The 13,411-nt window shown below is 49.6% G+C and overlaps 1 protein-coding gene across 1 annotated transcript; it reads left to right on the top strand.

Moving 5' to 3' along the window:
• The first annotated feature begins 7,201 nt into the window (after positions 1-7,201).
• LOC125485590 (erythroblast NAD(P)(+)--arginine ADP-ribosyltransferase-like) lies at positions 7,202-12,792 on the top strand. Its single transcript, XM_048609084.1, has 2 exons — positions 7,202-7,314; positions 11,752-12,792. The coding sequence occupies exons 1-2, from the start codon at positions 7,272-7,274 to the stop codon at positions 12,636-12,638; spliced, it is 930 nt and encodes a 309-aa protein (XP_048465041.1). The 5' UTR covers positions 7,202-7,271; the 3' UTR covers positions 12,639-12,792.
• Positions 12,793-13,411: the final 619 nt, after the last annotated feature.

Genomic DNA, 13,411 nt, shown 5'->3' on the forward strand with positions numbered 1-13,411 from the left:
ATCACTATTACAGGGCTGTTCCTTCACACTCAGGCTCACACACACTGAAATCACTATTACAGGGGTGTTCCTTCACAATCGGGCTCACACACACTGAAATCACTATTACAGGGGCATTGTAATATTTTCTCCTTTGCTCTCCCCTGTCCCCTGAGATTGCTGAATTCTTATTGACTTACGGGATGTGGGATCACTCTTTACTGATCAGTTCTGTCAGTGTGATTTGGTTGCGGTGTTAGATTTGCCTATTCCTCCTCTATTTTGTACTGTGTCTGCGTTTTGGAATGTGTTTGTATATTGTCCGTTCCTCATGTGCCCTCCCTCCTGTGCCCTCCCTCCTGTTTTATTACCAGATGCCATTGCCATCCTTGTGGATTGAGGGCATTGGGGTGGGAATGGGGTTAGCAGGATCTGTCCTGGGACCTTGAATCCCTCTCCGGTAGTGGGCAGCTACCCAGAATTGTGTGTGAGTTACACGCTTATTCTGAGACGCTCTGTTTCGAGGTACACTCAGCTAAATTGGAACTCGGAAATGCTAAAATCACCATGAATGCTTTGCTGGCAACCCACTGTGGCTTTTCATAATTAGTGTGTCAGTTGCTGTAGAAATGTAACATACAAATCCATCATATCATGTCATTTTATACCCTGTCATGTCTTGGATCTTTCCAGTTACTTTGTGCGGCTTTATATTTCTGGCAGTGCTGATTTACAATGAGGACGTTGTTGGACCCTTCCAATTCTGTAACAGGATCCTTAGATTTCTGACCTGTAGATCACAGACAGCGAAGATAGACAACTGTATCTCCTTCACACTGGAGCCCCCCAAGGATATGTCCTCAGCCCCCGACTGTACCCCCTGTACAACCACGACTGTGTTCCCAAATTCCAAACAAATGCCATCTACATGTTCGCTGACAACACCACCGTCATAGGCCAGATATCAAACAACGATGAGTTAGAATACACAAAGGAGATAGAGGGCTTGGTGATGTGGTGTGATGGGAACAGCCTCTCTCTCAATGTCAGTAAAACTAACAAGCTGATCATCGACTTTGGGAAATGGAGTGGAGAATACGCCCCCAGCTACACCAACGAAGCAGAGGTTGAGAGGGTGGAGACCATCAACTTCCTCAGAGTGATGATAACCAACAACCTGTCCTGGATTTCCCACATAGATGTGACAGTCAAGAAAGGACAACAACACCTCTTCTTCCTCAGACAGCTCAGGAAATTTGAGATCTCCATAAGGTCCCTCACCAACTTCTACAGATGCACCATTGAAAGCATACTGGCTAGGTGCATAACGGCCTGGTATGGCAACTGCTCTGCCCAGGACTGTAAGAAACTACAGAAGGTGGTGTGCACAGCCCAGACCATTGCAGAAGCCAACCTTCCATCCATGGGATCCATTTACACGGCTCACTGCTGCAGAAAGGCTGTCAACATCATCAAAGACCCATTGCACCCCGGTGATGATCTCTGACCACCTCTTCCATCAGGCAGAAGATACAGAAACCTGAACACACGCACAAGCAGGTTCAGGAACAGCTTCTTCCCTGCTGTTATTAGACTGATGAAAGGACTCTAGCCTCAAATAACGCTGAACTTGCTAACATTGATCCTGCCTAATACACGCCCTGTGCAATGTAACCTGTACACCTCTGTCTAAGCTTTATTTTCACCCTATGATCTGTGTGTCCTTGCTTACAATGATCTGCCTGTACGGCTCACAAATAAAGATTTTCACTGTACTCCAGCGCACATGACAATAAATAAATCGATCCAATCAAATCGAATCTGCTTCCCCATTTCTTCAAAAATTCAATGCTGCACCTTCGCTGTGTAGATAGTACAAGCAATTTCCCACAGTTATCCCAAATGTGTCACTACCCATCTAAAGGAGCAAGTGAGACTAGCATGTTTCTGTAACGGATATTCGGCAGAGAAGCTATTCAGGCCAGTTCTCATTTTGATTTGATTTGATTTATTGTAGTCACATGGACCTAAGTACAGTGAAAAGTTTTGTTTTGTGAGCAGTACCGGCAGATCACAGCAAACAAGGACATACAGATCATTGATAACACAGTGTGGAGCTGGATGAACACAGCAGGACAGGCAGCATCAGAGGAGCAGGATAGCTGACTTTTCGGGTCGGGACACTTCTTCAGAAAAAAAAAGACCCTTCTGAAGAAGGGTCCCAACTGGAAACGTCAGCTCCAGTATCGGTATTTCTTACTATCTCATACAGATTATTAGGTGCTTAGACAGAGCGAGACATATGGGTTACACTGCACAGGAGGTGCACAAAGCAGGATCAACAGTAGGTTTGAAATTAGAGAGGTCCATTCGTTTGTCTAATAACAGCGGAGAAGAAGCTGCTCTTGAATCTGATGGTGATGCGTATGTTTAAATTTCTGTATCGTTTGCCCGATAGAAGGGGTTGGAAGAAATTATAATAGTGGGAGGGGTCTTTGATGATGTTGACAGCCTTTCTGCAGCAGCAAGCCGTGTAAATGGATCCCATGGATGGAAGGTTGGCTTCTGCAATGGTCTGGGCTGTGTACACCCTCTTCTGTAGTTTCTTACAGTCCTGGGCAGAGTAGTTACCATACCAGGCCGTTATGCACCCGGACAGGATGTTTTCAGTGGTGCATCTGTAGAAGTTGGTGAGGGACCTTATGGAGATGCCAAATTTCCTGAGCTGTCTGAGGGAGAAGAGGTGTTGTTGTGCCTTCTTAACTGTCACATCTACGTGGGAAATCCAGGACAGGTTGTTGGTTATTGTCACTCTGAGGAATTTGATGCTCTCCACCCAGGCTTTGTTGGTGTAGATGGGGACATGTTGTCCACTCCACTTCCTGTAGTCAACGATCAGTGCTTTAGTTTTGCTAACATTGAGAGAGAGGCTGGGATGCTCTTCAGAGAATTGGTGTGGACCCGATGGGCTGAATGACCTTCTTCTACACTGTAGGGATTCTTTGACAATCCCTAATAATTCAGTTCTTTTCCAAATGTGAGTTAATCCTGTCCCTAAAACTCGTCTCCAATAATTTCTGTACCATGGGTATAGGGCTCACCAGCCTGTAATTTCCTGGATTATCCCTGTTTCCCTTCGTAAATGAAGGAACAACAATGGCTATTCTCCAGTCTTCTGGTACCTCAGCTGCGACTAAAGAGGATACAAAGGTCTCAGTCAAAGCCCCTGCAATCTCCTCTCTTACTCCCTTTAGGATCCTGGGATTGAGCTGGAGAATTATCTACCCCTAATGGTTTCCAAACCAATCAACACATCCCACTTCTTCTTAATTATCAACATGCCCCAGAATAACAAGATAGCCCTCCTATCATGATCTCTGTTCTTGGTAAACACTCATTAAAGACCTCACCTTGTTTCTGCAGCTCCACACACAAACTCCCTCTTTTGTCCCTGAGTGGACCTACCCTTTCCCTAGCTACCCACTTGCTCCTAATGTACCAATGAAATGACTTGGGACTTTCCGCAATGCTACTTGCCAAGGACATTTCACAGCCTTCTTTAGCCTTCTGATCCCATGTTTGAGCTCGTTCCTGCTTCCTTTATATTCCTCTAGGGCTCTGGTTCATTTCTGCATCCCCCCCTCCTCGTCTCTTGAACCCAGGGATCACTGGACAGTGATCAGGAGCAAGAACCCTGTCTCTCGAGCCAATTTTGGATCTGTCCTCTCTCTGTGTTATTTTAACATTGTGGTGCTCCGAGCTGTCCTAGCTTTGAGCTGGATGAGTTTAGTGGATTATCGACATGGATTGAGTGGGATTACAGATGGAGTCAGTTTGTTATCTGCCTTACTTGCTGACTTGTCTCTGCGCTTTGGAAAGCGGCAGCGACAGTATTTCCCACTGTCCCCTGATGTGCCTGTTGGCCCGAGCACAGAGCCATTCCTAATCCCTGACGGAGCAAGCAACATTGATCCCGGATTGGCCAAGCCGATCGTCTTCAGCTCTAGCCTCCAGGAGTTCTGCCCGTGCCCTTCTGCTCCCGTTCCAGGCTGTTCAGCCCATCTACTCTGCGCTGCTGTTTGAAGAGGGTGCGCCCTCTCTCATGTGCACGGTTGGGGTGGTGGCTCGACTCTCAAATGCTCGCTCCTCCACAGCCTGCCTCCCCTCGCTGAGCGACCGTGCAGCTGCGCTACCACGCAAGTGAGCAGGAGGTGGGTCACCTTTCATAAGACCATAAGAAACAGCAGCAGGAACAGGCCATTCGGCCCCATCGAGCCTGCTCCCCCATTCTATAAGATCATGGCTGATCTTTCTGTGGCCTCAGCTCCACTTATCCACCCTCTCACCATAACCCTTAATTCCTTTACTGTTCCAATATCTGTCTTTGCCTTAGAACCATTTAATGGGGAAGCCTCAACTATTTCATTGGGTGGGGAATTCCACAGATTCACAACCCTTTGGGTGAAGAGGTTCCTCCTCAACTCACTCCTAAATCTGCTCCCCCTTATGTTGAGGCTATGCCCCCCCCCACCAGCTCTAGTGTTACCCACCAGTGGAAACAACCTCCCTGCTTCTACCTTATCTATTCCCTTCATAATCTTATATGTTTCTATAAGATCCACCCCCCAACCAATTCTTCTAAATTCCAATGAGTATAGTCCCACTTTCTTCTCATAAGCCAGCCCTCTCAACACTGGAATCGATCTAATGAACCTCCTCTGCATCCCCCCACCCCAGTGCCAGTACATCCTTCAGCCCAACTTGTGTGTGACTGGAGAGTTTAACACACAGGGCAGGTCAAGGAGAGGGGGAGAGGGGAGGAGGGGGGAGAGAGAGAGGGGAGGGGGAGAGAGAGAGAGGGTCAAAATGCTAGGGCTCAGAGCACGATAAGGAGAAAGATCACAGTTTTCTCTCCCTGGAAATCAAGCTCTGCGAGACCAGTGTGACTATAGGGAAGGTGATGGCCTAGTGGTATTATCACTGGGTTGTCAATCCAGAGAGCCAGGTCACAATCTGGGGACCCAGGTTCAATTTGAATTCAATTAAAATTAGAGTCTAGTTGCCGCCCCTGGGCAATTAGGGATTGGCAATGAATGCTGGCTTAGTCAGCACAACCCTGTGAAAGAGACAGAGTGAGGGAGGATATGCAAGGGATAGAGAGAGCGAAATAGAGGCAGATGGAGAGACTGAGAGCTGCTGGGGAGGGGGAGAGAGAGAGAGAGAGACCGGCATTGAGAAAGGGAGTGAGAGAGTCTGAGAGCTGGAGAGAAAGACAGAGTGAGTGAAAGAAACAAATCGAGAGGTTATCAGGTTGAAGAGGGAGTGAGTGGCCTCTCGGTTCCTATACTCAATGGACTGACACTTTGGAGTTTAGAAGAATGAGAGGTGATCTTATTGACTGGGGAGATGGGGAGGGGTTGTTTTCCCTTGTGAGAGAGTTTAGGGCCAGTGGGACATTATCTCAGAGTAAGGGGTCACACATTTCACAGAGAAATGAGGAGTGGGGGGATTACTTGAGTATGGTGAATCTGTGGAATTCCTCATCATAGAGGGGTGTTGAGGTTAGGTCATTAAGTATATTTAAGGTTGAGAAAGACAGATGTTTAACCAGGGAAGGGAATAGAGCACTACAGTAGATCTGAGGATTATCAGATCAGACATTGAACAATGAAGCAGACTCAAAGAGCTGAATAGCCTACTTTTCTTCTTATGGTCTACGTTAATGGCTTACAAAGTTGTTAGGGATTTCGAACCAGTGTCACTGAAGGAGTGGCAATATATTTCCATGTCAGGATATTGGGAGGACTTGCAGGGGGCTGGTGTTCCTATGGATCTGCTGCCCTTGTCCTTCTAGATGGAACAGTTTGAAACCCGTGGTGTTCCACAGGGATCAGATCGGTTGGCGGTAACATATAGAAATGATTCGGATGGGAATGTCGGGGCTCTGATCAGTAAACTTGCGGATAACATGTAAATTGGTGGAGTTGTGGATAGTGAGGAAGGTTATCCAAGGATACAGCAGGATATAGATCAGCTGGAAAATTGGGCGGAGAAAAGGCAGATGGAGTTTAATCCGGACAAGTGTGAGGTGATGCATTTTGGGAGGTTAACTGCAACAGGAAAGGATACAGTGAATGGCAGGACCTTTAGGGGCATTGACGTACAGAGGGATCTTGGGATGCATGGCCACAGCTCCCTGAAAGTGGGTAAGCAGGATATAGCCTGCTTTAGAAAGACTGGGGCCAATCGTAGGTAAATGGGGCGAGTTTAGTTTGGGAAACTGAATCAGCATGGACGAGATGGGCTGAAGGGTCTGTTTCCGTGACCGAGACGAGACAACAAAATGCAAGATTTCCAAGTTTGCTGATAACCCTGGGCGGGATTAGGAGGAGGAGGCAAGGAGACTTCAAGGTGATTTAGAGAGGTTGGGTATGTGGGCAAGTACACAGCAACTATAATACAACATGGTTCAGCATGAAGTGATTCGGAAACTTGGAACTGGACCCAAAACATTTAACTCTGATTTCTCTGTCGAGGTGCTGCCAGACCTGCTGAGCTTTACCAGCAATTTCTGTCTTTGTTTCCCATTCTAACAGGGCTGGACTCTTGCAGATACAGGGAGGAAGTTTCCCCTGGTTAGTGGGGTCTCGAATTAAAGGGCGCAGTCTCAGCATATCAGCTACGCCATTTCGAGCTCAGGTGAAAAGAACTTTCTTCACTCAGTGGGTGGTCACCCTGGGGGATTCTCTCTCCCAGAAAGCTGCAAAAGTCATGTCACTGAATATATTCAGGAAGGAGATGGGTACGTTCTTATCGATTTTAAAGACCACAGGGATATGGAGTGAAAGGGAGAATGTGGCGTTGCTGTTGGGTGATCAGCATCTTCATATCGAACAGTATACAGACAGAAAGGCAGAATGGCCAGCTCCTAGTTTCGATGAGAGGGAAGGAGAGAGCCCCACAACTGGTTCAGACAGAGACTGACAGAGAACTTGTCTGAGACGGGGATCAGATAGAGGAATAGAGCAGAAGAGAGATAGAGAGACACAGAGAGAGATAGAGAGGAACAGTGAGAGGAACAGTGAGAGAGACAGAGAGAGAGACAGCATGAGCAAGGGGTAGAGAGAGAGAGAATGCTCGAGCTGGTCGAGATAGAGAGAATGAGCGAGGAGGTGGATATTACAGAATGATGCATTCTTCCAAAAATCACATGCATGTGTAGATTTACAGACTGCAGCTGGGAGAGAGACGGAAACTGAGAGAGACAGAGACGGAGAGAGAGAGACGGAACCATGAGGAACTTGAACATTCTGGTCCTGACTTTCTGCTATTGCTGTAAGTAAATAGAAACAATTCCAACCTTCTCTCTCTCTCTCTATCTCCATCCCTCACTCACCCTCTCCTGACATGTCCCTAGATTCCCTCTGTCCATCAGTCCCTCTCATTTTCTATCTCCATCTCTGTCTCTCTCTGCTTCTATCTTTTTCTCCCTCTCCCTTCCTGCCCAGCCCTCTCTCTCTGCCTCACTCTCTCTCTCCTACTCTCACTTGTCCACACTCCCTCTCTCTCCATATCTCTGGCACATTTGTTCTCTCTCTCTGTCTCTGCCGCTCTGGCCACTCTTACTTGCCCACACTCTCTCTCCCTCGCTCTCTCTCTGTCTCTCTCTTTCTCGCTCTCTCTCTCTGCCCCCCTTTCTCTTCCCTTCTCTCTATCTCCCTCTCCCTCTCCCTCCCTCTCTCTTCCTCCACAGTCTCTCTCTCCCTCTCTCTTTCCTTCTCTCCCTTTTGCCCTCTCTCTCTGTCTCAGCGCCCCTCACTCCCTCTCTCTCTCTTGCTCCCGCTCTCCATCTCTCTCCTCCCCACTCTGTCTGGCTATCTCTCTCTCTCACTGTCCCTTGCTGTAGCCCACACTGTCCCTTGCTGTACCAGCCCTCACACTGCTCTGCCCCCCCTCTGCAAACACCACAAAGACACTCATTTTGATTCACACAATGAGGCTGTTGTGAACAAATGTTGGAATCTTTGTTGAATAAGCAATGAGCAAATCCATCCTCCCTCAGGGCACAGAGAGAGACAGACAGAGAGAGAGAGAGAGAGAGAGAGAGAGAGGGAGAGAGATCAATATCAGAGAGACCCAGAGAGACAGGACGGGGGTAGAGAGAGAGAAGAGAGAGGGAGACAGGCAGAGAGAGAGGTTGGTGAGGAGACAGACAAGTGTGGGGTGAAGAGAGTGAATGGGAGAGAGAGAGCAGCAAAGAGAGAGAGAGTAATACAGAGTGACAGAGTGAGAGAGAACGAGAAATACAGACAAGAGGTCAAGTCCCATCCCTGTCACTGAATACAGCTCCGACACCCCCTCCCTATCTCTGTCACCTCCTCTAACCTCTACACCCCTCCCTATCTCTGTAACCTCCTCCAACCCCTACACCCCCTCCCTATCTCTGTAACCTCCTCCAGCCTCTACACCCCCTCCCTATCTCTGTATCCTCCTCCAGTCTCTACACCACGCCCTATCTTTGTAATCTCCTCAAGACCCTACACTCCCTCCCTATCTCTGTAACCTCCTCCAGCCCCCTACACCCCTCTCTATCTCTGTAAACCCCTCCAGCCCTTACATTCCTCCCTATCTCTGTCACCACATGTGAACCACTAATGAGTTAGGGCGGGGGTGTATGGACTGGAGGAGGTTACAGAGATAGGGAGGGGTGTAGGGGTTGGAGGAGGTTACAGAGATAGGGAGGGGGTGTAGGGGCTGGAGGGGGTTACAGAGATAGGGAGGGGGTGTAGAGGTTGGAGGAGATTACAGAGATAGGGAGGGGGTGTAGAGACTGGAGGAGGTTACAGAGATAGGGAGGGGGTGTAGAGGCTGGAGGAGGTGACAGGGAGAGGGAGGTGTTTAGGGGCAGGAGGGGGTTACAGAACATAGAACATAGAACATTACAGCACAGTACAGGCCCTTCAGCCCACAATGTTGTGCCGATCTATTATCCTACTAAAATCAAACTACCCTGCATACCCTACATTTTACTATTCTCCATGTGCCTATCCAAGAGTCGCTTAAAAGTCTCTAAAGTATCTGACTCCACTACCACTGCCGGCAGTGCATTCCACACACCCACCACTTTCTGTGTGAAGAACCTACCTCTGACATCTCCCCTATACCTTCCTCCAATCACCTTAAAATTATGCCCCCCTCGTAATAGTCATTTCCACCCTGGGAAAAAGTCTCTGACTATCCACTCTATCTACGCCTCTCATCATCTTGTACACCTCTATCGAGTCACCTCTCATCCTTCTTTGCTCCAATGAGAAAAACCCTAGCTCCGTCAACCTTTCCTCAGAAGACCTGCCCTCCAGTCGAGGTAAATCTCCTCTGCACCCTCTCTAAAGCTTCCACATCCTCCCTTTAATGAGGCGACCAGAACTGAACACAATATTCCAAGTGTGGTCTAACCAGGGTTTTATACAGCTGCAGCGTAACCTCACGGCTCTTAAACTCAATTCCCCTGCCAATGAAAGCCAACACACCATACACTTTCTTTACAACCCTATCAACTTGGGTGGCAACTTTGAGGGATTTATGGACGTGGACGCCAAGATCCCTCAGTTCTTCCACACTGCCGAAAATCCTGCCATTAACCCTGTATTCTGCATTCAAATTCAACCTTCCAAAATGAATCACTTCACACTTTTCTGGGTTGAATTCCATCTGCCACTTCTTTGCCCAGCTCTGCATCCTGTCAATGTCCCGTTGCAACTTACAACAGACCTCCACACCATGCACAACTCCACCAACCTTCGTGTCATCAGCAAACTTACTAACCCACCCTTCCACTTCCTCATCCAAGTCATTTATAAAGATCACAAAGAACAGATCCCTGTGGAACACCGCTGGTCACCGAGCTCCAGGCTGAATACTTTCCATCTACTACCACCCTCTGTCTTCTATTGGACAGTCAATTCTGTATCCAGAAAGCCAAATTTCCTTGAATCCCATGCCTCCTTACTTTCTGAATGAGCCTACCATGTGGAACCTTATCAAATGCCTTGCTAAAATCCATGTATACCACATCCAATGCTCAACCTTCATCAATGTGTTTTGTCACACCCTCAAAGAATTCAATAAGGCTTGTGAGGCATGACCTGCCCCTCACAAAGCCACGCTGACTATTTCTAATCAAACTGTGCTTTCCCAAATAATCATAAATACTATCTCTCAGAATCCTCTCCAATAATTTGCCCACCACAGAAGTAAGACTGACTGGTCTCTAATTTCCAGGATTATCTCTATTCCGTTTCTTGAACAAGGGAATGACATTTGCCACCCTCCAATCATCTCGGCACTACTCCAGTAGACAGTGAGGATGCAAAGATCATTGCCAAAGGGGCAGCAATCTCTTCCCTTGTTTCCCATAGTAACCTTGGGTATATCCCGTCTGGCCCAGGGAACTTATCTATCTTTATGTTTTTCAAAATTTCTAGCACATCCTCCTTCCTAACATCAACTTGTTCAAGCATATCTGCCTGTTTCATGCTGTCCTCACCAATGTCAAGGTCCCTCTCACTGGTGAATACTGAAGCAAAGTATTCATTAAGGACCTCCCCACCTCCTCTGACTCCGCACACAAGTTCCCTCCACTATCCCTGATTGTCCCTACCCTCACTCTCGCCATCCTCTTGTTCCTCACATAAGTATAGAAAGCCTTGGGGATTTCCTTGATCCTACCCACCAAGGTTTTCTCATACCCCCTTCTCGCTCTCCTAAGTCCATTCTTCAGTTCCTTCCTGGCTACCTTGTAGATCTCTAAAGCCCTATCCAATCCTTGCTTCCTCAATCTTAAGTAAGCTTCCTTCTTCCGCTTGACTAGATGTTCCACATGTCTTGTCATCCAAGGTCCCTTCACCTTACCATCCTTTCCTTGCCTCAGTGGGACAAACCTATCCAGTACCTGTAGCAACTGCTCCCTAAACAACCTCCACATTTCTATCGTGCATTTCCCTGAGAACATCTGCCCTCAATTTATGATCCGCAGTTCCTGCCAAATAGCATTGTAATTCCCCCTCCCCCAATTAAACACTTCCCCATATCGTCTGCTCCTATCCCTCTCCATGACTATAGTAAAGGTCACAGAGTTGTGATCACTATCACCGAAATGCTCTCCCACCGAGAGATCTGACACCTGGCCTGGTTCGATGCCAAGCACCAAATCCAATATGGCCTCCCCTCTAGTCGGCCTATCTACATATTGAGTCAGAAATCCTTCCTGACATACCTGACAAAATCTGCTCCATCAAAACTATTTGCACTAAGGAGGTTCCAGTCGATATTAGGGAAGTTGAAGTCTCCCACAACAACAGCCCTATTATTTCTGCACCTTTCCACAATCTGTCTCCCAATCTGTTCCTCAGTGTCTCTGTTGCTATTGGAGGTGGGGGTTGTGGGGGGGGGGGTGGTGTCTATAGAAAACTCCCAATAAAGTGACTGCTCCTTTCCTGTTTCTGACTTCCACCCATACTGACCTAGTGGACAAACTATCCTCCACGACCTCCCTTTCCGCAGCTGTGATACCATCCCTGGTTAGCAATGCCAATCCCCCAACCTCTTTTACCTCCCTCCCTATTTCTTTTGAAACATCTAAACCCCGGGACATCCAACAACCATTCCTGCCCCGGTGTTCTCGAGAAAGAGAGTTTTCCTTTCTGTTTGTGTCTGTCTCTCTGCCTCTGATTCTCTCCTTCTCTCTCTCTCTCTCTCTCCCCGCCTCTGCAGTGGTCTGGGTCCCCCCAGGGGCCCTGGGCAAGAGGCCGACCCGCTTCTCCAGCGAGCTGATCAACCTGGGGAGGGTGCGCGGCTGCGAAGGAGGCGAGAGTGCGGAGGAGAACGAAGAGGAGGACGAGGAGCAGATGGAGGAGGAGTTGAGCTCCTGGTTGGTGCTGCTGGAGAAGGAACGAAAGCTGAACCCGGCCCTGGATAAGGCCTGGTCTCAGGCCTGGCTGGAGTGGGCCAGGATGAAAGAGGGGGGCAGCAGTGCCCCGGGAGGCCTGAGGGACGAGCTGGTGGTGGCCGTAGTGTGTTACGCACTGGAATACCCTCCCCCGCCTTTGGGACCCCTTTACCTGGTTTTCAATCAGGCTTCGCGGCACTGCTTGGGGGCCGAGGATTTGCCGGAGGCCTGCGAGCGGTTCAGGGGCCTACACCAGCTCCTGGGCCTGGCGCTGAGGGGCCTGAGGAGGGCGGAGCGGGCCCAGGGCAAGGAGGGGGCACCAGGCATGGTGTACAGGGGCTCCCCGAGGCCGTTCTGGGCCAAGGTGGGAGACACAGTGCAGTTTGGAAGTTTCACCTCGACCTCGGCGAGTCGGGACGTGGCAGAGATCTTCGCTGGAGGGGGAGGGGTTGGGGGCACTCTCTTTCACATCCGCACGGCCAGGGGAGCCTCGGTGGAGGAGCTCTCCCCCTTCCCGCAGGAGAGAGAGGTCCTCATCCCACCCTGCGAGGCGTTCCGAGTGGACAGAGTCGAGAGGTCGGAGATCCATGGCCAGCCCCGCATTGACCTCCACCTGACTTCCCTCCAGCTCTCCGGGGAGATCAGGCCCCGATGCCCTGGGCCCCTGTACCTCCTCACCCTCGCCCTCACCCTCGCTCGGCAACTGTGTTAATACCAGCAGGAAACGGGCACTAATCAACTAACCACCACGTCAATCAGAAATTAATCCCAGGGGTCAGTACTGAGGGAGTGGGCACTGTCGGAGGGTCAGTGCTGAGGGAATGCAGCACTGTCAGAGGGTCAGTGCTGAGGGAGGGCCGCACTGTCGGAGGGTCAGTGCTGAGGGAGCACCGCACTGTTGCAGGGTAAGTGCTGAGGGAGCGCCGCACTGTCGCAGGGTAAGTGCTGAGGGAGTGGGCACTGTCAGAGGGTCAGTGCTGAGGGAGCGCCGCACTGTTGGAGGGTCAGTGCTGAGGGAGCGCCGCACTGTCGGAAGGTCAGTACTGAGGGAGCGGGCACTGTCGGAGGGTCAGTGCTGAGGGAGCGCCGCACTGTCAGAGGGTCAGTGCTGAGGGAGTGCCGCACTGTCGGAGGGTCAGTGCTGAGGGAGGGGGCACTGTCGGAGGGTCAGTGCTGAAGGAGTGGGCACTGTCGGAGGGTCAGTGCTGAGGGAGTGCCGTACTGTCGGAGGGTCAGTGCTGGGGGAGTGTAGAATGTGAGTGTGAGGAACCTCGGAATTGGCCTATCCGGGAGGTTATTTCAGGATGAACTATGTCTCAGGTCTGACACTGTTCCCCTTCGCGTTGCGCCGCTGTGCTGCCTGCTAATATCTTGTGATGTGGAAGTGCCGGTCTTGAACTGGGGTGAACAAGGTCAGAAATCAGATGACACCAGGTTATTGTCCAACTGGATTATTTGAAACCACAAGCTTTCTCAGCCTTGCCC

Source organism: Rhincodon typus, chromosome 20 (genome assembly GCF_021869965.1).
Source record: "Rhincodon typus isolate 14 chromosome 20, sRhiTyp1.1, whole genome shotgun sequence".
NCBI classification, from domain to species: Eukaryota; Metazoa; Chordata; class Chondrichthyes; order Orectolobiformes; family Rhincodontidae; genus Rhincodon; species Rhincodon typus.

What these genes read in the sequence shown, in the direction of transcription:
- LOC125485590 (XM_048609084.1), top strand. Translation starts at nt 7,272, where the DNA reads ATGAGGAACTTGAACATTCTGGTCCTGACTTTCTGCTATTGCT. An exon ending in CCTGACTTTCTGCTATTGCT is followed by an intron (nt 7,315 to 11,751) that starts GTAAGTAAATAG and finishes CCGCCTCTGCAG; the next exon opens with TGGTCTGGGTCCCCCCAGGG.